Below are 25,422 nucleotides of genomic sequence, written 5' to 3'. Positions count from 1 at the left end.
TGTTGGGGGATAGATGGTTGTAATTTGGTATCAACAAATTAAATAATATTTATTTGGTGCTGACAAGGTGCCATAGAAACAAAAGCATCAAATGCTTGGATGTGGTTATCCTGGAAATGCAATTTTAAATCAATTAGCAATATACCTATTTGACATCTGGAATGGGTCTATTTTTTTAAACGCCTTCCTCCTTTACCTAGCAAAGAGTTTGGGGATCCTCTTCTCCAGTTAAAGACAAATTTCTCCAAGAACTTTTGGGGACAAGAGCATTTGTATTCCTGAGAAGAAAGGCCAACTCCAAATGGGTCACATACCTCTTTATAAAACCCTTGAATCTTAGGGACATGTTTCTCTCCAGGGTCAAATTCCAGGCAAGAAAAAGAGCCAAAGGAAGGGCCAGGGTGGATACTCCTGCTTCACTCCACAGCAGGAAGAGAGGAAATGCAGGAGGAGGAGCAGGGGACAGGGGTGTGGAGGGCCCAGCCTGGCCTGTTGTCCCCTCTGGACCTGCCATCCTAGTGAATCCAGACCCCAACCTCCCTGGAGCCCAACCCCTTAATATAATAATGACAAAATTAGAGCCACCCTTAAAATTTAAAAGATACAGAGGTAGTGATCTCCAGCACATCCTTGTTTAATTCACCAGTCTGGCCCTTCAGAAACCAATCAAATCCTAGAGAGTGACATTGGACTATCTCAAACTCAACCAAGAAGAGGTCCCAATTATGACTGCTGTGCCAGAGTGATATTTCTGCTAGAGCAAATGCACATTGCTTCAGATACATGGTATATGGAGATTAATCTAATGAATGTATTCATTTTTAACCCTATCAAAGATAATCAGAAGTACTTTGTATTCACATAGAGAGGATAGCAGCTTGCATTTACACTTTTGTCCCAGGGCCATGTTAACTCCCTCATCCTGCATCATAATGTAATCTGCAGAATCTGAACCATCTGGACATTCTGCAGAACATCACATTGGTCCACTGTATCAATGACATCATGTCAATCAGAGCAGATCAGTAAGAAGTGGAAAATGCATCAGAGACCTTGGTAAGACACATGTGCTCCAAAGGGTGGAAAATAAAACTGAAAATGATCCCTTGCCACATCCTAAAAGTTGTAGAGGTACATTAATTTGGAACTGCCAGGATAACACTTTCAAAGTAAAGGTCAGTTATTGCATCTTGACCCTCCCATCACTAAAATGAAGCACAGTACCTGGTAGTCCACACTTTGATTCATTTACTAAATGATAGAGAAAGCTTCCAATTTAGAGTGGTCTGAATAGGAAAGGGCTCTGCAGCAGGTCCACAATGCTATGCAAGCATTTTTGTCATATGGGCCATGTGGTATTTATGACCCAGCAGATACTTTGATATTACAGTTGTCTGTACTGGGAAACAGTGCCATGTGGTATTTATGGCAATACCAAGTTGGAGAAACACAATTTATAACATTTGTATTCTGAAGCAAGGCCATGCCATCTGCATCCGAGAATTACATGCCATTTAAAACACAATTCTTAAATGCTATTTGGTGGTAATAGAGGTAAAACTCCTGATCAAGAGATATCAAAAGATGATGTGGCCAGAGATGCCCATCATGCTCTAGGTTCTGAAAGGTCCATTAAGATAAAAGGTTGAGCAAGTCCAACACAATTTATCAGAATATGGAAGTGTTGTAGCCAGAATGACCACAAGTCAAGGCTAGAGATACAAGTGAACTGGGTAAACTGGTGGCCCAGCTCCCATGATGACCACCACTGGTACACTAGTGCCTCTCCTTCATCTCATAGCTGATTGCATGGTGGTCGGGCAGAGGTGAGGGTGGGGTTCTATCACCTAACACAAGCCAACAGGGGAAGGAGAAGGTCAATCTTGGTTCCCCAATGGTTTTGTGGTAAAAGCTGAAAACAGACTGTGGCTACACTACAGCCTCAGTCAAGGATGGTATAATGCATTATACTCCTTTCATTCTTAAAGGGATAGTAATGCATTTTTACTAGAATCAGCACATATTCTGATATGGGCTTGCATTTCTTGCTGGTAGGACTTCAGCCAGCATGAGTCTCCAAGGGCTTATGGAGTATTTGATCCACAAACCCAGGATCCCACATGTTGTGATCAAATTGTGTCCCCTCAAAACTCATCTATTGAAGTGCTACCCACTAGTATCTCAGAATGTGACCTTATTTGGAAATAGGATTGTTGAAGATGTAATTAGTTAAGATGAGGTCTTACTGGAGTAGGGTAGGCTCTAATCCAATTTGACTGGTATCCTTATAAAAGGGGGAAATTTGGAACACAGATATACACATGTGAAGAATGACCTTTGATGGGTAAAGGAGATATCAGGGTAGTGTTTCTACATGCCAAGGAACTCCAAAGATTGTCAGCAAACCACCAGAAGCTAGGTGAGAGGCATGGAACAGATTCTTTCACAGACTTAACAAACTAATAAAACACATAATATCACATTAGATAAATGATCAAATTTGTAGCAGAAGAGTTACAGCAGAGGTGATAGGCCAGAGGATTTCCTGGTCTTGTCAAATACAACATCACCCAGAAGCTGCCAGCCTGGAAAATTAATGATATAACCTCTTAAAGATGCAGTTTGGTACAGCTCAGAGATGCTGTCTTGTGAAATGAGTCACCATCCACCAGGATGTAGTACATCCCAAATTAATGACCATTATATGATCTGTCACCCATAATAGGTGAAATATATAGGCCTGGAAATCAAGAGGTGAAAGTAGGAGTGAGTTTGTTTACCATTACCCATGTTAAATCTGTTGTCATTTTTGTGGGTCCTATAGTCAGAATTCAAAGTTCGGCAGGTCTGGAGATCCTAGATAGGGAATGCTTCCACTAAGGAACTCAGTAAGAATCTCATGACTAGCTATGACTGGTCTTTTCAGAGATCTTTTGCCAAGAGATCAACAGGCAAGAAAAAGAGTCACTGTCCTGATTATCAAAGGGAAATAGACTGCTGTTACACAGTGTGGGTAAGAAGAACACATTTGACACCCAAGTGTTCCACTAGGGCACTTTCCTGTCCAAGTTTGATAGCAGATGGACAAATGTAGATGTCACAAACTGAGAAAAGCCTTGTGACCAAGGGCTCAAATTCCTCATGGGTGAAGGTCTGGATAATCCCATTAGTTAAGCCACCTAAACAGCAGAGGTACCAAGGTAAGGAGAATCAAGAATGGGTAGTAAAGGGAGATCAGGAGTAAACAGTTGCCATCCCAAGACCAGATGTAGTGGTGGGGTTGGGGGCTTTGATTGCCCACTAAATTTCTCTCTTCATTGTTTTTTTTAAGACAAATAAAAATACTGGAGAATCTTTTCCCAGATGCAGAACTTTTTATACCTAGGAAATAGATTCAAGTGGTCCAAGGCTTGAGTTGCAGTGGATGGAGGCTGTGGTGTGCTCCCCTGATTCCTCTTTCAGGACTAGAGCACTTATCTCCCCAGCTTCTGGAAGCATAGCCTGCTGTAGGCTTGTAGCTGAGACCCTCCCAAGGACTTGCTTCAGCCACCGGGAGATGTCCCACCTAAGGCTAACCCAGAGGATCATGTCCAATTAGTTTTTCATAAATATTATACCTTCTCTTATCTTTCTGAGGTACCAATACTAGTTTTACTTTTTAAATATTTTTGTCTTCTTATCCTTGAATTATCTCTTTTTAGTCGGATTTCCCATTTTTAACCTTTATTTCTTCTTCTTTACCTTCACATTAGGGGATTTATCAAATATTTGATACTCCCTTGGCTCTGTCCAAATGCAATTGTGAGACACTAAAAAGCTGACTGGAGGCTCTGCAGGGTCTTAGCATCTGATGGGTTTACTCTGGAGCTGAGTTGATCAGTCCATTGGAGGAATCTCCCTATGATCTCCCATTTCACTATATGTACTTTTTTTCTCTTGAACTGATCAGTTTTCCCCAAGAGGTACCATTCATTCTCCCGTGGGTTTGAGAGTTGGGTGGGTAGGACACAAAGTTGGCTCCTAGGTTTGGTAGTGGGCCAAGGGATTCCCACTAGACAGCATGTAGACCTTCAAGATGTTTCTGATTGTTGAACCATGCCTGGGTCCATGTGCCCAGAATCCCTCTGTGTCAATGTCTTCAGAGTATAAACCCCCAAACTCCCTAGAGTAAGTTAAGAGTGATGACTAGGCTACTTAGAAATGGGGGAAAGAAACTTGGCATACAGCGTTCAGCCAGTACTCCTACTTCAGCCTTCCTAGGTCCCACCTTCAGAGCTTTTGTTGCCTACTATTTTTAAGCCCTCTGAAACTGTGCAGCATGAATTGCCTTGTACCTCAGTTTTCCCTTACCTAACTTATCTTTCAGATCTCTCTACTCTGCTAAGTCACTTGCCTATCATTAGTCCATCAGCTTTCTAGCTTCGACCCATTCTCTTTGACCTTGTGTATTGATGCCTTTTTTCCCCTTTTAGGGACAGTGGAGTTTCCAGAGAGATCAGTGGGAAATACATGTGTTTAGTCCTCTATATTTCTTTGGAAGATGTTAATTTGTTTTACGGGTGGAAAAACTGAGGCCCAGGAAGGGATAATGACTAGTTCCAGGTCATAAGCATAACAAGGCTAGAAATAAAGTGTCTAGTCCCCAGGCCAGTGTTTTTTGTGAAAGAACCAAAAAGTATGAAAACAAAAGGAATGCAGAAATCCAGTAGGGTGGTTAGGGCAGAGTGGCATTTTAAAAAAGGGAGTGCTGGTGAGAATGACCTAAGAGAAAATGAAAAGAGAGCCTTGTCAAAATACCTAGTAGACAGATGGAAATAAGGAGCGAAAGATGTCACCATACATCTCACCATCTCAGGATTAGCAAGTTCTTACATTCTTCACAATCCAATTCTGGAAGTAGTGAGAGCATATGATAGATCCAAATTAAAAAATCTAAGGTAATCTCTTTAGGGTGGAAATATTGGATGGCTTTAAGTAGGAGAAAAAGAAGAACAAGGGGATGGATATACAAATTTTATATATTTATTTTATTTTACTATTTTTTTAGCAACGAAGAGAGAGAGACATCAATGTGAGAGAGAAACATCAATTGGTTACCTCCTGTACACTCCCTAACTGGGGATTGAACTCACAACCTAGGTGTGTGCCATGACGGGAATTGAACCTGCAACCTTTCGGTTTGTAGGATGATGCTCCAAGCTCCAGGCAACTGAGCCACCCAGCCAGGGAAATATTATTCATTTATAAAATGCTCTTTTTCTTGTTAAAACTGGAGCATATTCCAAACATAATAGCCTGATCCCTGCAGTACTGTTGGTAACTGTATTTGCTTCTTATTGTTGTAAAAGATTACCACAAATTTAGTGTCTTAAAACAACATAAATTTATTATCTTATAATTCTGGAGGTCAGAAGTTTAAAATCAGTCCCACTGGACTAAAGTCATGTGTCAGAAGAGCTGGCTCCTCCTGGAGGTTCTAAGGGAGAATCTGTGACTTTGAGTTCATGAGCTTCTAGAGGCTGCCTGCATTCCTTGGCTCATGGCTCCTTCCTCCATCCTCAAAACACATCTTTCCAGCCTCTTGTTCCATCATTACATCTCCTCTTTCTAACTTTGATCCTCTTGTTTCCTTCCTATAAGGTCCCTTGTGGTTGCATTGGGCCCATCTAGATAACACAGGATAATTTCCCAGTTTGGGGATCCTTAACTTAATCACATCTGCAAAGTTCTTTTTGCTATGCAAAGTAATACATTTGTAGGTTCTGAAGAACATTAGAACATGAACTTTGGGGGACCATTATTCAGCCTACACAGTAACTTTCTAATAACACTCATGACCCCAAATTCTTGTGAAAATACAGTCTATATATATTGATAGCAATGAATAAATGAGTGAATAAATGAACAAACACCTTTAGTTATTCCACAGATATTTATTATTGGGCTTATTATCTGCTAAGTCATGTTTTCGGCTACCTTCAAAGGAAATCCAGAAAATCAGGGATGAGTCTACAAACTTGACCCTGCTTGGTCTCAAAGCAAATTCTTTGTCATAGTAGTTCATTGATTGCCATGAAATTAAGACAAGAGGAAAAAACAAGCTTATTTACATCATTCTATTTAAATTATCTGCCTAGAACCAAGGCACAAAGAGCAGCAACACAGATGATACAGCCCCACTTGAGTAAGTTATCCTGGCCACGGGTGTTACGTGGCATCATTGGGGTAAAGGATCTGGAAGAGCTGTCTGGAACAGGTGGTCTGTGTGAATACCTGTCCTGGCTTCCCCAGGTGGCTGGAGTTCTCCTGAAACTCCCACATCCATTTGTAGCTGCCCCCACTGAAGGTAATGGGCCTACTGCCCGTGTGGGCTGTAGGTCTGTCCACCCTGGGGGAAGTGATCCTGCTGCTTGGATGGGCTGAGACCCTGTTCCACGTGCAGCCTGCCGGTCTGCCCCTGGTGTAGGCTGTCGGCCTATGTCCTGTTTGGACTGAGGGCCTGCCCCAGGCACTTGAGTTCCAGCAGTGGCATGGCTGGGCCCCTGACATCTTATGCTCAAAGGAACGCCCACTCCCCTGAGCTTCCTTTGCTCCAGCTGAATGGTCCCTACAGCTACTTGCTCTCCTTGTGGGCTGTGGGTCTGTCCCCTTTGTAGCCTGGAAGACCTGCTCCTGGTGTGGCTTGTGAACCTGTCTCCTGTTTTGACTGTTGGCCAGACCTCCTTAGAGCCTGAGAGTATGTCCTCTGAGGGATCTGTTGTCCTGTCCCCAGGGTGGATTTTGAATCTGTCCCCACTGAAGGTAATGGGCCTACTGCCCGTGTGGGCTGTAGGTCTGTCCATCCTTGGGGAAGTGATCCTGCTGCTTGGATGGGCTGAGACCCTGTTCCACGTGCAGCCTGCCGGTCTGCCCCTGGTGTGGGTTGTCGGCCTATCTCCTGTTTGGACTGAGGGCCTGCCCCAGGCACTTGGGTTCTAGCAGTGGCATGGCTGGGCCCTGACATCTTATGCTCAAAGGAACGCCCACTCCCCTGAGCTTCCTTTGCTCCAGCTGACTGGTTCCTAGCTTGTTTTTGTCCACAAATGTCACCAGTGTGAGGCAGGGAGCTCCCAATCTCCATGTAGGGGAGAGGGGATTTGGATGGTTTTGTCATGCAGTTTTGCAAGCTCTGAACACAGAAGCCCAAAACACATGCCTCACAATTGGCAGTGTCATGGGACCCTTCCAAAGGCAACTCCGGGATCACTGGTATCTCTGAATACTTCTTGACACCGTCTCCGTAGTATCTCTCCCGAATACGCTGCACCAGGTTGTTCAAAATCCTCATGGTGCTATCTGAGGAGAACTTGGGCTTCTCAAATCGAGACCGGGAACACTTCTGGCACCTCTGACCAAAGAGCCGCATAAGCACCTGACCCTGGGACTTCCGGGGCTCCAGGTGCATGTGACACAGGATCTGCACTTGGGCAGAAGCCCAGTTTCGCTTGCATGAGGAACACCAGAACCTGCAGATAGAAGGAAGAAGCCCATTGTTCCCTCAGTTGATTGTTGACCTAGGGAAATGTCCAGCCTTGGCCTCTAAGACCCCTTTCAATTTGAAAAAGTATATGTGATATTGACTAATTGACCAACGAGAATAAGAGAAACTGTGTTTCCAATAAAGCTTTTTTTCTGTGACCTGTTGAGCTTCCACCCATACATGATTCTAAGTCTGCCTCTTTGCCAGTAAGACATCTCTGGGAAAAATATTTCTGCCATCTGCCAGCAAAATTTAGTCCTCACAATGGTCAAGGCAAACTCTTATGCAGTATGGTGGTCCTCACTTATCCACAGGCACATATGACCTCCCACAGTGGGTACCTGAAACTGTGCATGGTACCAAGCCATGAATGGACTTTTTTCCTGTATATACATACCTATGATAAAGTTTAATTTATAAATTTGACACAGCAAGAGATTAACAACAATAACTAGTAACAGAATAGAACAATTATAACTAATACCTTCAGCAATTATAACTAATACCTTCAGCAATTTTTACATTGGTTAGCCCAAACCTATTCTTGAATCTGTATGACCATCCCTTACTCATAGTAAATGTCCGCTGTTTCAGGGATCTGTTGCTGGAGTCTTCCTCCAGGCTCAAAGCTTTCTGGCACAATACATTGCAGTCAATTGTGGTATAATTTTGTTTATGTCTCTTAACCACAGATGTAATGCCTTTTCCATATTAACTTAGCACTTACCAGGCACTGTGGCTGTAAGTTTTGCAGTTGGAGATGTGACAGCAAAACTCGCACAAATTTCTTTTTCCTTCCTCACAATTTCATGGATAGGAGATTCATTCTTACCTTAAGTCGTAGCAACCTCAGCATATAATTTTTTTCTTATTAAGCCAAGAACTTTCACCATTTCACTTAAAGGAAGCACTTTGGCATATCCAAATTGCCAGCATCACTACTCTGGCACTTTGGGGCCATGATGAACTAAAATAAGGGTCTCTCGAACACAAGCTCTGTGAGAAGGCTACTAAGTGACTGATGGGTGGGGAGTATATCCCATGTGAAGACACAGGACAAGGGGATAATTCACATCCTGGGCAGGTTGGAGTGGGACTTCATGAGATTTTATCAGGCTACTCAGAACAGCATATGATTTAAAGCTTTGGAATTATGTATTTCTGGAATTTAACATTTAATATTTTGGACCAAGTTGGCTGTGGTCAACTAAAACCACAGAAAGTGAAACCATGCATAAGGACGAACTACGTGCCTATTTTGAAGCAGGCACTGTAATTGGTGCTTTACGATGCTATATGATTTCATCTCTAAAGCCCTCCTCCAACAAAGGTATCATTGAGCCCAATATCTAGATGAGGAAATTGAGTCATAAGGGTGATAAAGCTTGCTCAAAAACATACAAGGTAAATAATAGTATAGTCATGTTTTAGTTCCCAGCCATTTTGCAGACAACCTTGTTTACTTACCTACTCTACAGCATCACCTCTACTGAGCAATGTGGCTACTTTTGCACCTAGAAAAACTGACTTAGGACCTGGGGTCATAATACTTGGCTTGGACACCCTAGTCCAGAGTTTACCTCAGGGGGACCTTGGAGAAAGCACTTCCCTACTCAAAGCCTCAGTTTTTATATCCATCAAGTGAAAAATATTCAAAGATTATATTGGCATCATTAAAGGAGATGGCACATGTAAAAGCACTTTGTAAACAACAAAATGCGTTTCAAAAACAGGTTGATACTTTTCAATGGTATGTTGGTAAGTTGCTTACCCCATCTCAGAATGACTATCAAATCAATTCATCTGAACAAGAGAAGCACCTTCCTGTTGGGAGAAGTGCCTCAAGCAGCCCTGGCTGGTTAGAGACACTTGCACAGCTCATTGGCTTAAAAAGCAGAGCAGAAGGACTGCTGCATGGGCTCGGGCCAGTGCCTTGAAAACTGTTCTGCAGTGCCCCAGGGGCTTCATTTGGATAATGGATTCTGCCACTAAAAATATTACATACATTCTCTGTATTTTGTATATGCTCTATAATATGTGACACATATATATATGTTATCGATACATTTATTATAAATAAATTAAGTGTGTGTGTGTATATATATATATATATATGCATTGTCATATGGGAATGGAGAGGGAAACATTGCTCTGCTTTAGGAGGAGCAGAAAATGCTTTAAGGAGCAGGTGGCACTTGAGTTGGTTCTTAAAGGATGAATAAAGAAGGAGAAAGGGAAGGGTCTTCCAAACAAGCAGAAATCATGGACAAGGGAATAGAAGCCTGAAAATGCATGGCATGGCTAATAATTCTTAAGGAATGGAGCAGAGGATACCTGAGGCAGGATAGGGCCAGGCAGGGGAGCAGGTGAGGTGGGAAGTAGAGGGAAGGGCCCTGAGTGCCATATCAAAAGAAAAGACTTGATTGTCCATGTCAGCAATTCTCACCCTCCTGACATGGGCAAGGAAGCTGGTTCCTGCCACCTGGAGTCTCACTAGAGGCTGAAGAGAAAGATGGCCAGTAAGAGAAAGGCATTGGTTAGGGACTCCTGGCACTAGGGTTTATATTTCATTCTTGTAGCATATTTCGCTTTTATTGTCCCAGGTTTTTTAGTAAAGCAATGTTCAAAGTGACTGCTTGGCATTCATCAATTCTTGGGGCTTTAATGGAAGGCCCCAGCCCAGGGCTGTTCCTGAACAAGCCCAGCAGGGCTGCTGCAGCCTGGGAAAGCCAGTCAGAACTGACAGGGGAGATAGCAGAAGGTACTAGATAGAGGCAGTCTGGAACAAATGAGGTGGTGTGGAAATAGGAGGACAGATTTACAGAATATGGAAATATTCCTCTGGGTTTCAAGAAATATTTAGGGAGGAAACCTAATAAAAGAAGAAACTTCCTCAGGTAAGCAAAAAATGGAGGCTTGAAAGTCTAATTTAGATTTTAAAGAACACTGTGACCACAAAAGGATGAAAAGCTTAGTGGTATTTATTCTTCTGCTTCTTTTTTTAAAAAAAAATCTGCATCAGAAGATATGTTTATTGATTTGGGACAGAGGGGAAGGTAAAGAGAAAGAGAGAGAGAGAGAGAGACATCAATCGATTACCTTCCATATGTGCCCTGACCAGGGATTGAACCCACAGCTGGGCTATGTGCTCTGACTGAGTATCAAACCCACAGCCTTTTGGAGTATGGGACAATACTCCAACCAAATGTGCCACCAGGCCAGGGCATGACATTGTCCTTTTAACAAGCTCTCAAAGGAATCAATCAATGCTAAGCTGAGCCCCTTTGCCTAGGAAGGTTCACTACCAAGCAAACTCTCACCTACCTGCCAAATGCTCTTTGCTGGTATTGTTTCCACCCTTGGGCCACACAGTCTGGCTGAAGAGTCTCATGCAACTTCAGGGTCCATCTGGCCCGGGGTTTTACCTGCTGGATCAGTTCTTGAAATGTCTTTTCCCATGTCGCAACATCCAAAATTATTTCCTCTTGAGGTTTGGAGTTCATGTTTAGTGAGTAGCTCCCTCTTTTACTTGATGTGCAGCAGGAAATAAAAGCAGTTTCAGTTTCCCCAACCACAACACATCACTAAGTTTCGTTTTAGACTGAGTACACAGGACAAGTCTTTTTCCTGAAGACAGGGGGCAGCAGAGTTTTGCTAGTTTGTAAACAGGCAAATATCTGAGAGACATCCAAGTACAGAACTCTGTTCCAGTTTCTGGGGGGCACCAATGTTAGCTTTTATTTAATTTTTCTTTTATTTCACATCATGCAAAGCACTATGCTCAGCACTGAGGCAAGTACCATTGACTAAGACACAGTTCCTACCCCTAGTGATGCTCAAACCCTTACGCAGACTCAGGCAGTGGGTGGGGGGAACATGTGTCCCCCACTTGTCTCATGCACCCAGTGAACTCTCACCGGTGTTAGGAGAACCATCTTGATTGAAATCCTTAGCTAGTGTTTTGGTCTTGTGAAATCTCTGGGGTCCAAGGGCAGGACACCGGGTAGAATGAAAGGACTATTTAACCCTGCCTTTCACTATGTAAATTATCTCGGGGGCAGTATACAATCACATGTGGGAGGCATATTTTAGTGGCAAGATAGACAGAATTCTTGTTCATGAGGTGAAGGATTGAGACCAGATGTGCTTTAAAGTCAGTTCTAACTCAAAGAGTCTGAAATTCTAGTAAGTAAGCTCTGTCCCTCTGAAGTTTAAATTCAAATGGGGGAGATAAGACAAGAGGACACTTATGTCCTTGGAAGCCTGATTACAGTTACTGCATCCCAGATATGACTGGCCTGTGTTCTTAGGCTTTTTAGACTTTAATGTGCTCTGGAGGCAGCAGCACCCTCCCCTTCTTCCCTCCCTCCTGGGATACTCTGTTCTAAACAAATTCTTGCTGCTTTCACAACTGTGCACATTGAGGGCACCTATGTCTATACAGATAATTATAGGAGCTTGGAATTGACCCCACAGAGTATTAGAACTGAAAAGCCCTTAGGAACCAACTTGTTCTATTTCCCCCCTGATTAGTATGTGTAAAGAAAACTGAGACCCAGAGGAAAGATGTTTCTGGTCCAAGGTCACACAGCAAATTAGTGCCAATACTGGGTCAGAACCCAGACATCGGGTGTCCTACCTCTGAGTTCTGCTCATCTGCCCCAACTGTACATAGGTCCTTTCCCCACCCTTTTCTTCTACTGTCTGCTGGATCTAAGAACCCAATTTCATTCTTTTTATTAGTTATCTTCAGAGCATGACCACATACCCTGCCTCCTGACTCCTCCAATAGTCATTTTTCCCAAAATGTAGCCTTGACTGACCCATTGCACTCCCTGCCCATTGCCCTGTGCCTCTGCTTTGTGAGTTTCTTTCAACATGCACAACAGCTCCGGGCCAGCCTGATTCAATGGACAGGGAAGGGGGGAGACTATGGGTATGAGCTGAGATTTGAGGGCTGAAAGAAGCCCATTACCTTCCCTGTTACTACAAGGAAAAAGAAGAGAAGAAAGTTATGGCCCTTCTAAAACCCCATGGATGTACTGTAAAGCACTGGTTTCTTTGTACCAAGGAACTGTGACTCCAGTATAATAGAACCATAGATTTGCTTTTTTGGAAGAGACCTGAAATAGTATCCTGTGACCCTTCCCCCCATGTCACTGAGAAACAAGGTATAGAAGTGACTCACCCAAGTCACACAGTGTGATGGCAGTGACCTCTAGGCTCTCACCAACTGTTGGTGCCTTATCATAGGTTGGTCAAAGAGTTCTTAAAATGACAGTAGGAATAGAGGAAGGATCCCCAAAGCAACAAAGCTCAGGTCAATTCTGTGAAAGGAGGCCATGGGAAAATTTAAATTTTCAGCAGTTCAGAGCTGGAATACATCTACAGGATAATCTAATCCTGGGGTGGCCAGTGATTTTCTCTCCCATTCTTGCCCAAGACCAACCTTGCTAATCGATGCTTGAATACTCTCTGGGTCTGGATGTTACTTCAGAATCCCCTTCATCTCAGTTCTGGATAGCCACTACCGAGCAATTGTTAAATAAAAAAATTTTTTTTTTGCCATTTTTGCAATAGCGCAGATCCCTTATTTTACAAGTTTCAGAAACCAAAGCCAAGACAGATTTGCAATAACTAGAGCTAAATCAGTTTTGTAATCTTAGATATGCACCCATTTACACAATATCACATGATCTTTCACAGATAAGTCTAACACAAAGCTTACCACAAGCAGATGTGTTTTTCTTGGGGATATTTTAGGCTTGGGAATAAAGCAGGGTAGGCATGAATGAGAGGGACTGAGGGTGTGAGACTGAAAGAGGAGGTAGAGGCTCTGCCTGTTGTGATCATCCACTTGTTAACTTATTTCTATAGTTACTTTAGTTTGCAAGTGATAGGAAATGAATGGAGGGACTTGATTTAATTGAAGGAGAAAAACAAGAAACAAGAACGTAGTCCTTAATGTAGCAAGAATTTTACTTATATTTTAAACATCTCTTCAACCAGTTAGCATAAGTTCTGGAGGTATATGTGGAACAGATACAGAAAATTTCATGGTGATTGATCTGGAGAACAAGGAGGCAAGGTGGTTCCTAACCTAAGTCCATTTTTTCCCACTTCAATCAAGGTTTCAGAATAGGGAGAAATAAATTCTGGACTCAGAGTCCCTGCTGTGTTGGTGATGTCAGATACATCTTCAACTCCCAGACCCTGAGGTGGCCTTTCTCATACGTAGCTGAGCAAGGACTCAAATTTCTGATACCACGCTAAAACCCATGAAAGCATGCACATGTCTAATGAAGGAGTGTATTGCAAATGGTAGAAGAACAGGCGGGAGGCACAGGGAGCTATTTTGGGTAATCTGAGTGGGGTCTTCATGCTGCTCCTCTAAAGTTCTTCTTTCTGGGCTGAGGCCCCTGAGCACATCAGAAGAACCACTGATCCAGTTAGGACTATCTCTCAGCATAAGGTCAGTCTGGAGGAGAAGGGTGGTAGTAGGATCACAGCACTCTAGAATGTAATAGAAGGGGTCTGGTTCCCCTACACTGCACAGTATGGATAATCACAACTAATTACAACAAGGAGCAGTGAAGTTTAAGGAAAAGCAGGTGTCTTGCAGTTGTCTTACAAATATCAAAGATCAGTGGGGTCTGGTCAAGATGGCAGAGTAGGTAGACATTGCACTCAACTCCTTCCATGAACACACCAAAACAACTAAATTATAGGTCAATCAACCTGGATAATCATCTAAATAAAGACTAGCTGGACAGCAGTCCTATAATGATGGATATAAAAAAGAAGTCACATTGAGATTAGAAGGAGCAGAGATGCAAAAGGGGCTGACCTCCTACCCATGTGTGGCAGTTGAGAATCTGGATGGATATCTCAGCTGCAGAGGTCCCCTGAGAAGCTAGGGGTCTCAGCTCCACACGGAGCTCCCCACAGAGCTCCCCAGTCTGCTACACCAGAGCTGAGAAGAGGATCCCACATAACATCTGGCTGTGAAAATCAGCAGATTCCTCTTCCTTCCTGGTGAGACAGTGAGAGGGTGAGACAGAAGGCTGCTGGAAACCCAAGCTCTCTCTTAAAGGGCCAGCACACAAACTCTTGCTTGCAAGCACTCACCTTAGGTTCTGGAGGAGAGATGGTGGCTATTGGGGGGAAGGGCACCAGAGACATAAGGGGAAAGACTGAGTTGTGTGACTTTGATGCAAGGGCTGGAAGGATAGCTACAACCGTCCCTGTGTTGAATCTTCCCACATTGCTGACTGGAGCCATCTTTGCTGTTTTGAGCCCTCTCCATACACAGCCAAATATGAACTTGTTTTAGCCTGGTGATTTCCATTAGTTCCCTGAGACCCTACCCCATCCACTTGTCCATGGCTAAGTCTCTTTTGGGGGCAACCAGCCTGGGCCCACATTAAAGTTTTTCTTTAAAACACTCCAGTCAAGCTTTGTGTATGCCAGATATATAGGCTGAAACTGAAGTGTGTGGCTGCAGTGAGAGGGCTAACAAGACAGCTGCCATTGTCCCTCCTTTGAGACCTCCCACTACACAGCCTAACCTAATTCTGCATTGGCCTGGTGAACTCCATTAGCTCCACAATGATGACTCAAGACCCTGACTCACCCAAGTTGTGTTCCACCTGAGGCTCTTGCAGTGGCTGAGCCTTATGGGTAACTGTGTGACAGAGATGGGTCTGACTTGCTCCAGGGCAGCCGGCGTTGGTTCTCAGTGTAACCCTTCCCACATGCATCCAAGCCCAACACAGGCAGCTACCAATTGCATATTGCTCTGTAGCTCCTCACGGGTAACCCTGGGGCAGTCTTAGGCAGCATCTGACATGAACATGCAGCAGAATCTCTCCAAAGAGGCCCCAGAACGAACCCACTGGGTGGCCAGCTTCAGACCGCAGCACAACACCACTCCATTCGCTCCGCAAGTGGCACACCCAAAGGAAGTTTTCAGTAGGCACCAGAACCCACTGACTTAACAAAAAATAATGTAAAGATCAATGAAACGAAGCTGCTTCTTTGAAAAGATAAACCGGCTTGAATTTGTTAATTCCTTAACAAGACTCATCAAGGGAAAAAAAGAGAGGACCAAAATAAATAAGATCAGAAATGAAAGAGGACAAATGACAACTGACACCATAGAAATACAAAAGATGGAAAGAAAATATTATGAACAACTATATACCAATAATTGGAGAATATGGAAGAACTGGACAAATTCCTAAAAACATACAATTTTCTTTTTTAAAAATGTATTTTATTGATTATGCTATTACAGTTGTCCCATTTTCCCCCTTCACTCCCCTCCACCCTGCCCACCCCCTCCCACCCACATTCCTCCCCTTTAGTTCATGTCCATGTGTCATAAGTTCTTTAGCTTCTACATTTCCTATACTATTCTTGCCCTCCCCCTGTCTATTTTCTCCCTACCATCTATGCTACTTATTCTCTATATCTTCTCCCCCTCTCTCCTCCTCCCACTTCCCTGTTGCTAAGCTTCCATGTGATCTCCATTTCTGTGGTTCTGTTCCTGTTCTAGTAGTTTGCTTAGTTTGCTTTTGTTTTAGGTGTGGTTGTTACTAACTGTGAGTTTGATGTCTTTTTTTACTGTTCATATTTTTTTATCTTCTTTTTTCTTAGATAAGTCCCTTTAACATTTCATATAATAAGGGCTTGGTGATGATGAACTCCTTTAACTTGACCTTATCTGAGAAGCACTTTATCTTCCCTTCCATTCTAAATGAAAGCTTTGCTGGATAGAGCAATCTTGGATGTAGGTCCTTGCCTTTCATGACTTGGAATGCTTCTTTCCAGCCCCTTCTTGCACGCAAGGTCTCTTTTGAGAAATCAGCTGACAGTCTGATGGGAACTCCTTTGTAGGTAACTGTCCCCTTATCTCTTGCTGCTTCTAGAATTCTCTCCTTCATTTGTACCTTGGCTAATGTAATTATGATGTGCCTTGGAGTGTTCCTCCTTGGGTCCAACCTCTTTGGGACTCTCTGAGCTTCCTGGACTTCCTGGAAGTCTATTTCCCTTGCCAGATTGGGGAAGTTCTCCTTTATTATTTGTTCAAATAACTTTTCCATTTGTTGCTTTTCCTGTTCTTCTTCTGGTACCACTATAATTTGGATGTTGGAATGTTTAAAGATGTCCTGGAGGTCCCTAAGCCTCTCCTCATTTTTTTGAATTCTTGTTTCTTCATTCTTTTCTGTTTGGTTGTTCCCTTCCTTCTGGTCCCTTCCATTGATTTGAAACCCAGTTTTCTTTCTACCACTATTGGTTCCTTGTGCATTTTCTTCATTTCTCTTATCGTAGCCTTCATTTGTTTATCTAATTTATGAACAAAGTCAACCAATTCTGTGAGCTCCTGATCACCAGTGCTTTGAACTATGCATCTGATAGGTTGGCTATCTTTTGGTCACTTAAAAAAACTGGCTCTGGGGCTTTTAACTCTAATTGAGCCATCTTTTTTATTTTATTTTATTTTTTTCCTTTGGTCTGGTAGTGCCTGTTACGTATGAGGGGTGGAGCCTTAGGTGTTCACCAGGGCAAGGCACCCGGGTCGCTGGGTTGTGACATTGTGTGTGGGGGCGGGTCTGAGAGGGAACAATGGCACCTGCTCTGCTCTCTCTAGGACTTCAGTCCCCTTTGCTGCTTCCCACAAGCAAATTGGGCCCTTCTGGTGCTGGCTCCTGGGCGGGTGGGCTTGTGTACTTTCTCGGACTCTGTAGGTTTCCCCAAGGAGCCTCCTGTGAGGCTAAGAGAATCTCCCAGCCTCAACTCCCACAGGTGTTTTCAGTCGGTGCCTTTAGGCTTTGTTTCCTGGCGCTGGGTCCCTGGGTTGTGCAGTCTGTGTCGCTGCCCATTTTTGCTTAGTTTGTCTGTGCGTAAATGTGTGGCTGTGGACAGCCAGCTGCCTTGCGTGCCTCACTGGGTCTGCCACCGGTCAGTCAGCTGCCCCTGAAATTCTGGGGTCCACCAACTGCCGTCTACGCCCTGCATGCCTGCATCTGCCAGCCACTGCTTTTTCCTGCCGGGACCCCTTGACCCCTTTCCATCGGCCTCTGACTCTGCCCCTCCTTACCGGTCTGGATGTATGGTAGTCAGACTTCCATTCAGCTCATTTCTCTCTGTTTGTAAATTTTTGTTGTCCTTAGTTTGGTTGCATGAGGAGGCACAGTGCAACTACCTATGCCTCCATCTTGGCCGGAAGTCAAAACATACAATTTTCCAAAGCTGAATCAAGAGGAACTAGAAAATCTGAACAGACCAGTTACTACCAACAAAATCAAATCAGTAATCAAAATACTTCCAACAAACAAAATTCCTGGACCAGATGGCTTCACAGTGAATTTTGCCAAACATTCAAAGAAGAATTACCACCTATCTTTCTCAAATTATTCCAAAAAATTCAAGAGGAGGGAAGATTTTCAAACTCATTTTAAGGGAACAACATTTTTCCAACTCCAAAACCAGACAAAGACATTACAAAAAAAATTATAGGCCAATATCCCTGATGAGCATAAATGCAAAAACCATCAATAAAATATTAGCAAACCACATTCAATATATTAAAAAGACCATACAGCACAATCAGGTTGGCTTTATTCCTGGGATACAAGTTTGGTTCAATATCAACAAACCAATTAATATGATATATTACAATAGTGAAATGAAGGATAAAAGGCATATGATCATATCAATAAACACACAAAAAGCATTTAACAAAATCCAATATCCATTTATGATAAAAACTCTCAGCAGAGTTTAAGTAGAGAACACACACTTCAACCTAATACAGGCCATATATGACAAACCCACAGTTAACATACTCAGTGGGGAAAAGCTGAAAACATCTTCCTTAAGACCAGGAACAAGACAAGATTGTTCATTTTCATCCCTTTTATTCAACATAGTATTGGAAGCTCTAGCTACAGCAATCAGAGAAGAAGAAATAAAAGGCATACAAATTGAAAAGGAAGAAGTAAAACTGTCATTATTTGCTATATAGAGAAAACCCTAGAGATTTGGCCAAAAAACTACTAGACTGACAAATTAATTCAGTGAAATGGCAGGAAACCAAATGAACATTCATAAATTGGTTGTAATTTTATATACCAATAATAAACTACCAGAAAGAAAAATTAATAAAACAATCTCATTTACAACTGGATCAAAAGCAATAAAATATCCTCGGAGTAAATTTAACTAAGGAGATAAAAGACCTATGCTCAAAAAGTTATAAGACACTGAAGACACTGAAAAACTGAAGAAGATACAAATAAATGGAAACATATGCCATGCTTATGGATAAGAAGAATTAAGATCATTAAAAAGTCCATACTACGCAAAGCAATGTACAGAGGTTCAATGTAATTCTTATAAAAATACCAGTGGCATTTTTCACAGAACTAGAACAAATAGCCTTAAAATTTATATGGAACCACAAAAGGACCCAAATAACCATAGCAATCTTAAGAAAGAAGGACAAAGTTGGAGGAATCATGCTGATATCAAACTACATTATAAGGCTATAGTAACCAAAACACCATGGTATTGGCATAAAAACAGACATATAAACCAATGAAATAGAATAAAGAGCCTAGAAATAAACTCACACCTATATGGTCAAGTAATATATGAAAAAAGTGACAAGAATATACAGAAGAGATAGTCTATTTAACAAATGGTGTTGGAAAAATTGGGCAGACACATGCAAAAAAAATGAAACTAGGCCAACTTCTTATACCATATACAAGACTAAACTCACAATGAATTGAAGACTTAAATGCAAGACCTGAAACCATAAAACTCCTAGGACAAAACATTGGCAGTAAAATCTCTGACATTTCTGTTAGCAATATTTTTTTCTGATGTATTTCCTAGGGCAAAGGAAATAAAAGAAAAAATAAACATTTGGGACTACATCAAACTAAAAAGTTTATGCACAGCAAAAGTAACAAACAAAATGAGAAGACAGCCTACTGAATGTGAGAAGATATTTGCTAATGATACATCCAATATAGGGTTAATATCCAAAATATACTTAAAACTCATACAATTTAACACTACCACCTCCTCCAAAAACCCAATCTAATTAAATAATATATATGCATAAGCCCTAGACATGGACAACACGGTGATGATGGTCAGAGAGAAGGGGTGCCGAAATCTAGGTGGAGGTGGGCAAAGGTTGGAGAGGAACAGGGACACCTATATTAGTGTTAACAACAAAAATAAAGTAAAAAGAAAAACAAATTGGGCAGAAGACCTGAATAGAAATTTCTCCCAAGAAGATATATAGATGGCCCATAGACATTAAAAAGAACAGAGAAATACCAATCAAAACCACAATGAGATATCATCTTACATCTATTAGAATGGCTATCATCAATAAATCAACAAAGAAATGTTGGCAAGGGTGTGGAGAAAAGAAACCCTCATCCACTATTGCTGGGATTACAAATTGGTGCAGCCCCCATAGTAAAAAGTATAGAGTTTCCTCAAAAAAAAATAGAATTACCTTATGGCCTAGCAATTCCACTTCTGGAAATATACCCAAAGAAATCCAAAACACTAGTTTGAAAAGATATATGCCTTTGAAATAAATAAATAAACCCCTTTGCTTATTTCAGTGTTATTTACAGTAACCAAGATATGGAAGCAGCCCAAGTGCCCATTAATAGGCAATTGGATAAAGAAGAAGTGGAACAGATATACAATGAAGTATTACTCAGCTATAAAAACTATGAAATCTTACCATATGCTATGACATCAATAGATATAGAGAATATTCTGCTTAGTAAAGTAAATCAGACAGGAGAGACAAATACCATAAGGTTTGACTGATATATGGAATCTAAAGAACAAAATAAAGGAACAGAAGGAACAAACACAACAAAAACAGACTCACAGATACAGTGAGCTCACTAAGGGTTGCCAACTGGGAGGGGGAGGGGCAATGGGTGAAAAAGGTGAATGGAGTAAGAAGTTATAAAATAGTCACAGGGGTGTAAAGTACAGCATAGAGAATATAACAAATAATATTGTCATAACTATATATGGTACCAGGTGGGTAACAGAACTACCAGGGGATCACTTCATAAATTATATAATTGTCTAACCACTATGTTATGCACCTAAAACTAATATAAAATAAAAATAAAATGAAATTACAGTCCCTCTTATGAAAAAAGAAAAGTCAAAGAACACATTTATCAAATACCTATAATCTGCCAGCCCATATTCTCAGGCAGTGTACAGTCTAGCAGACAGACAGGTGTGTAAAGAGCATCTATCCTCATTTCAATTCTCACTTTCCTCAGCTTATTCTTTTATTTGAGAGCACAGATTTGGAGTCAGCCTTCCCTGGTAGAGTTCTAGGCCCACCACTTATCCTCTTAGCAGCCTTGGGCAAGTCCCTTAACTTATCTGTTTCTTGGTTTCTCCAAGTGAGGATAATAATATCACCTACCTCACAGGGCCATTGTGCAGCCTGAGTGAGTTTAAAAATAGTTATTGGCACTTAATAAGCAAATAGAAGTGTTTGCTATGTTTTTGTTTTTGTTGCTATGTTGCATGGTTCTTCCTAATTTACTATGAAGTCTTTTTTAAACATGTTAGATATATAGCAAAATATAATTACAAATAAGTATTTTTTTAATTATAGCACAAGGGAAAAAACTACAAATACACACACACACACACACACACACACACACACACACACACACATGTATATATATGAACTCTGAGAGCAGAACAGAATCTGTCCTAGGCAGAGATACACATTTCTGTCACACCTTGTTATCTAACTTTCAGCCCCACTCTGTGCACCTCTCTGGGAGGGGCTGGCTCTTCCCAAGGACTCACATACCACCTTTGTCTTGATAGCCAGCCATCCTGTAAGTAGTGAAATAAAGTAGCATCCAGAGATGGATACTACTCAGAACAAAGTTTGGCCTACTGAGGACACCTTTCAAGAGAGCAAAGATCACACTAAAAGGACAATAAAGTGAACCCCTTAGAAAGGACCAGAAGAAATATGTGAAGTCGAAAGAACGAAAGTAAAACTTCACAAGTTTTCAAAGGGGCAGTTTGTCTCACAATTTCTCTGAAAACCTGCTTGGTTCCAGGCTTCACACTGTCCATCTGGGATGCTGCGGTTTGCCTCCACACACAACTGTTTGAATATCTGGGGGCAGAAAGAACTTTAATGAGCTTAGAGAAAGGTGAGCCCCAGAAAGAAGTGTGACCAGCCCCCAGCTGCCCAGCCCATCATTGCCACCTGCAAAGAGAGGCTCTGACTCCCATCCTGGACAGCCACTCCTTTGACAGCACAGGTGGTCTAAAAACCAGAGTCAGAACTCTCCAGGTAGCATTCCAAGGCTGTGGCAAGGACATGATAAAGCAGTGACTTTACCCACCCTGAACCACTACCCATACAAGGGGACTAAAGTTACACCTTTAACTGACTTTTCTTCCCATCTCTGACTCACTTCATCCAGTCCCTTGCTCCTGCCCCCAGGAATTACCTCTCACAGTCTCACCCTGCACTTTCAGAAGAATCCCAACCAGCACCAAGGCCAAAGACCAAAGAGGAAAAAGCTCAACAAACTGGAAATCAACAACTTTTCTCAGATAATGATGAGAATTCAGATTCATCAGAGAATTCAGGTCATAGGGCCAGCTGCAGCCCTGAGAACTGAAGAGCTAGACGGTGGACACAGAAAAATCACAGCTTGTTGGAGCCAAATGCCTAGGATCACAAGCCAGCACTGGAACCAGTTATGGAAGGAAAATTTTTACATTGTCTTTGGCCAATTGCTAGAGGCTCATTGAGGCAAAGACTGAGAGTTAGAAAATTGAGGGGGTCCAGCTTTAACTCTTTCATTAGTTTGACCTCCAGGAGCATCACCAGGTTTTCACAATGAAGATGGAGAAAAAACTTTCTAGAGCTTCTGACCAGAGGAGGAGAAAATTGGCAATGTTTTAAAAATACTCATAACTCTGTTTATAACAATATCTTACCTCGAGAGAAACTTTTTCACTTCAGCATAATGCTTGGGTGTTACAAAACTGTAACCAACCTTGGGGGCGGGAGGAAACACCCAATGCCAACCCCTTCTAGCCTTCACTGTGGGGCATAGGAACTACCTTACTCCTTCCTGTGTGTGCTTCCCTTTCTACCTGGTAACGAGACCACAGCTCATCACGCTTGCAGTGAAGAGAGGAAAGCAGGGCATATGCTCGAAGAGGCAGGGCCACGCCTGTGTTGTTCTCTGGAAGAGGAGCCAGATCCTGCACGGTTCAGACTAATTCTATGTTTATCTCATCAAATCTGAGGGAGAAATAAAGAATTTAATCATCTATGAAGGTTCTGAACAAACAACCAGAATTATTTAACCTCCAAGCCGTGGGAGAGACTTTAAAGGTTCTCTAAATTCCATTCTTTACTTGCATGCTCAGTGATGGTTAACACTTAATTTTGAATAAAAATTCACATAGTGTCTTTAGAGTGACTCAGAGAGATCTGGACTTAGAAAACAAAGGTTTATGTTCCCTCTGCAATACTTGCTGAGTTAGTTAAGCTCTTTCAACCTTAATGTCCTCATCTATAAAAGAGAAATACGAATACCCATCCCATTAGGTTTCATGATATATACACCAATATGATATAGATATAAACCATAACTACAAAATTTCAGATAGTATTATTTCATTAAAAAAGAATAAGTAGAGGCTTGAAATAGTAGCACTTGAATAAAATAGAGTACTTGGACTTAATATTCAAAGAGTAAAGAAGACATAAGTCCCCACATATGGAAAGCAGAGAGATATTAAAACCAAGAACCTAGAAAGTGTTTATGTCTGTGTGTTGTAGAGAAGAAAAGCAGCAGATATAATAAATGACTAAATTTTAGAGCACTTTACTTCCTAGATTGTACCTTTATCCCCATATCTATGTGATCTCTACAATAACCCAATGGCTTATGATTCTTAATAAAGAATGTTTCACAATAGAGGCATCTAATGCAGCTTGGTAAAATACAGTTGTCCAAGCCCACCTCTGGAAATTCTGATTCAACACGTCTTGGGCTGGGGAGAGTATGTATTTTTTTAAAAGCTCCAAGAATATTACTGAAATACACTTCTGTGTAAAGATCACTATAAATCAAAAATGGGAGGCTCAGGAAGCTTGAGAAACTCGCTAAGATTTAACATAGGCATGACAGAGGGAGGAGGTACAGCCAGGTGCTTTAAGTCCCACTTGTGTTCTTTTTTCCACCCTGTGATTCTGGGAGGCAAGGTCAGACTTCACTAGTCTAATCATAATGGCTGAGTTGACCTGACACCAGAAAGCTGCTTGCTCTCTGGTGGATGGAGCCCAGGAGACAGCCACAGTGTTAATGTATGAATTTAATTAACAACAGTGCACATTGATCCAGGGAGGAGAGCTACAAGAAATGGAGACAGATCACTCAGAGCCATTGCAACACAAAGCTGGGAAGATGCTGTGCAGCCTGCTGATGGTCATACCCATCAGCAGAACTTGGCTGTATGTCTGTGTGGCTTCAGTCTGGCCATGAAAGTGCAGCTCAAGTTTTGATGAGATCCCCACAGCACTGCCCCCCCCACCCCCCCGCCATGATGTCAGTGAGAATTTTAAACCTGTGCAAATAGCAGTCAGGACCTCAGGCTAGTAGCAGGATTCAAACAGGCTCAAAGCCACAGGCTCTCCTAAGGGCGGTGTGCTGAGTGTTTTCAAGGCCTCTTGATCTTGACCTCAATGTAGCTATGTTGTAAAGATTCAGAATCGTGCTCCCAAGGAGAGTTCACAAAATTCAGGCTGAAATACTTTCCACCGAAGCTATTGATTTCTCCTGAGTTCATTTCAACAGGTCATTCTCATGGCCTATTTTGTGTGTCTCTATGGGGCACTCTTCATCCTCAGCCACAAGAATGAAGATTAAGTTTTTCATTGTTGTTGGGGAAAAAGAGGTCAGCTTGCTCTCTCTCCCTGATGACTCTGCAGAGATAATTTTTTCATTTTATTTTTTAAAATCCAGATCCATTATAACCCTGTTTCAATGAGGAGGGGCTTGGCTGGTCCCAAGAGCCTCTTTCAGTATTGGGTATCAGTCACATGTGTCAGGTCTGCAGAGAGGGATGAGTGAGGGCTCCAGCTTTGAAACGAAATCCAGTGTGCACACAATACACTCCGGAGGTGGAGACGCTGGAGATTACAGGTGATAAATGCTACTTGAGTCATCAACGCTATTGCACTGTTTTGTCTCCTTGCTCTTCCCTTGCAGTCCCAAGATTTGTCAGGCCCTGTCGTGCCCAATTTTGGTCGCAGCCTGATGGATGTCATAAGGCTGTAAACACTCCCAGGGTTTACTTTTCTGTGTGCCGTCTCCTACTTTGTACTTGTTATAATCCATGTCACCCAATAATGGATTCGTTTTGGAATTCACTCTTGGTTCTTATTAAGCTCCTGAGGTTTGGCAAATAATTACTGCAAGTGCTAATATGTGGAACTGAGCTGAAAATTATTCTGGCACAGATATTCAGGGAAAAGAAAATGCTGTCCCAGGGAATTTGATAAACGTAAAGAGGATCAGATTTGGGATGAGAGGATCTGGGCTTGAATTCTGGCTGTGCCACTGACAGATCGCCATGATCTGGACAAGTTCCTTCACCTCCCCGCCTCAGGGTCCCTTTCTGCAAAATAAAGTATTGGAGTAGATGGTCTCCAAGTTCACTTCCAGCCTTGACATTCTGTGGTTGGGTCAGGGCTCTGGACCTACATTAAGGGATGCAAAAGAGTCCTCCTGCATCCCTGTTAGTGCTCTTGACAGTGCCAGGTTGTTCCAAGTGTGTAA

At 42.1% G+C, this 25,422-nt stretch overlaps 1 protein-coding gene across 1 annotated transcript; it reads right to left on the bottom strand.

The window, feature by feature from the left end:
• Positions 1 to 5,913: 5,913 nt before the first annotated feature.
• On the bottom strand, positions 5,914 to 11,083 carry LOC123827103 (receptor-transporting protein 3-like). Its single transcript, XM_045851419.1, is given in 4 exon segments — positions 5,914 to 6,541; positions 6,543 to 6,660; positions 6,662 to 7,505; positions 10,844 to 11,083. Coding segments are annotated over 4 exon segments (1,557 nt in total). The 5' UTR covers positions 11,023 to 11,083; the 3' UTR covers positions 5,914 to 6,125.
• Between the last annotated feature and the right edge of the window lie 14,339 nt (positions 11,084 to 25,422).

Source organism: Phyllostomus hastatus, unplaced genomic scaffold (assembly GCF_019186645.2).
Source record: "Phyllostomus hastatus isolate PE091 unplaced genomic scaffold, TTU_PhHast_1.1 phas_contig_86, whole genome shotgun sequence".
Lineage (NCBI taxonomy): Eukaryota > Metazoa > Chordata > Mammalia > Chiroptera > Phyllostomidae > Phyllostomus > Phyllostomus hastatus.
The sequence above is the reverse complement of the archived record's forward strand: the minus strand, read 5'-3'. Positions and strand labels throughout refer to the sequence as shown.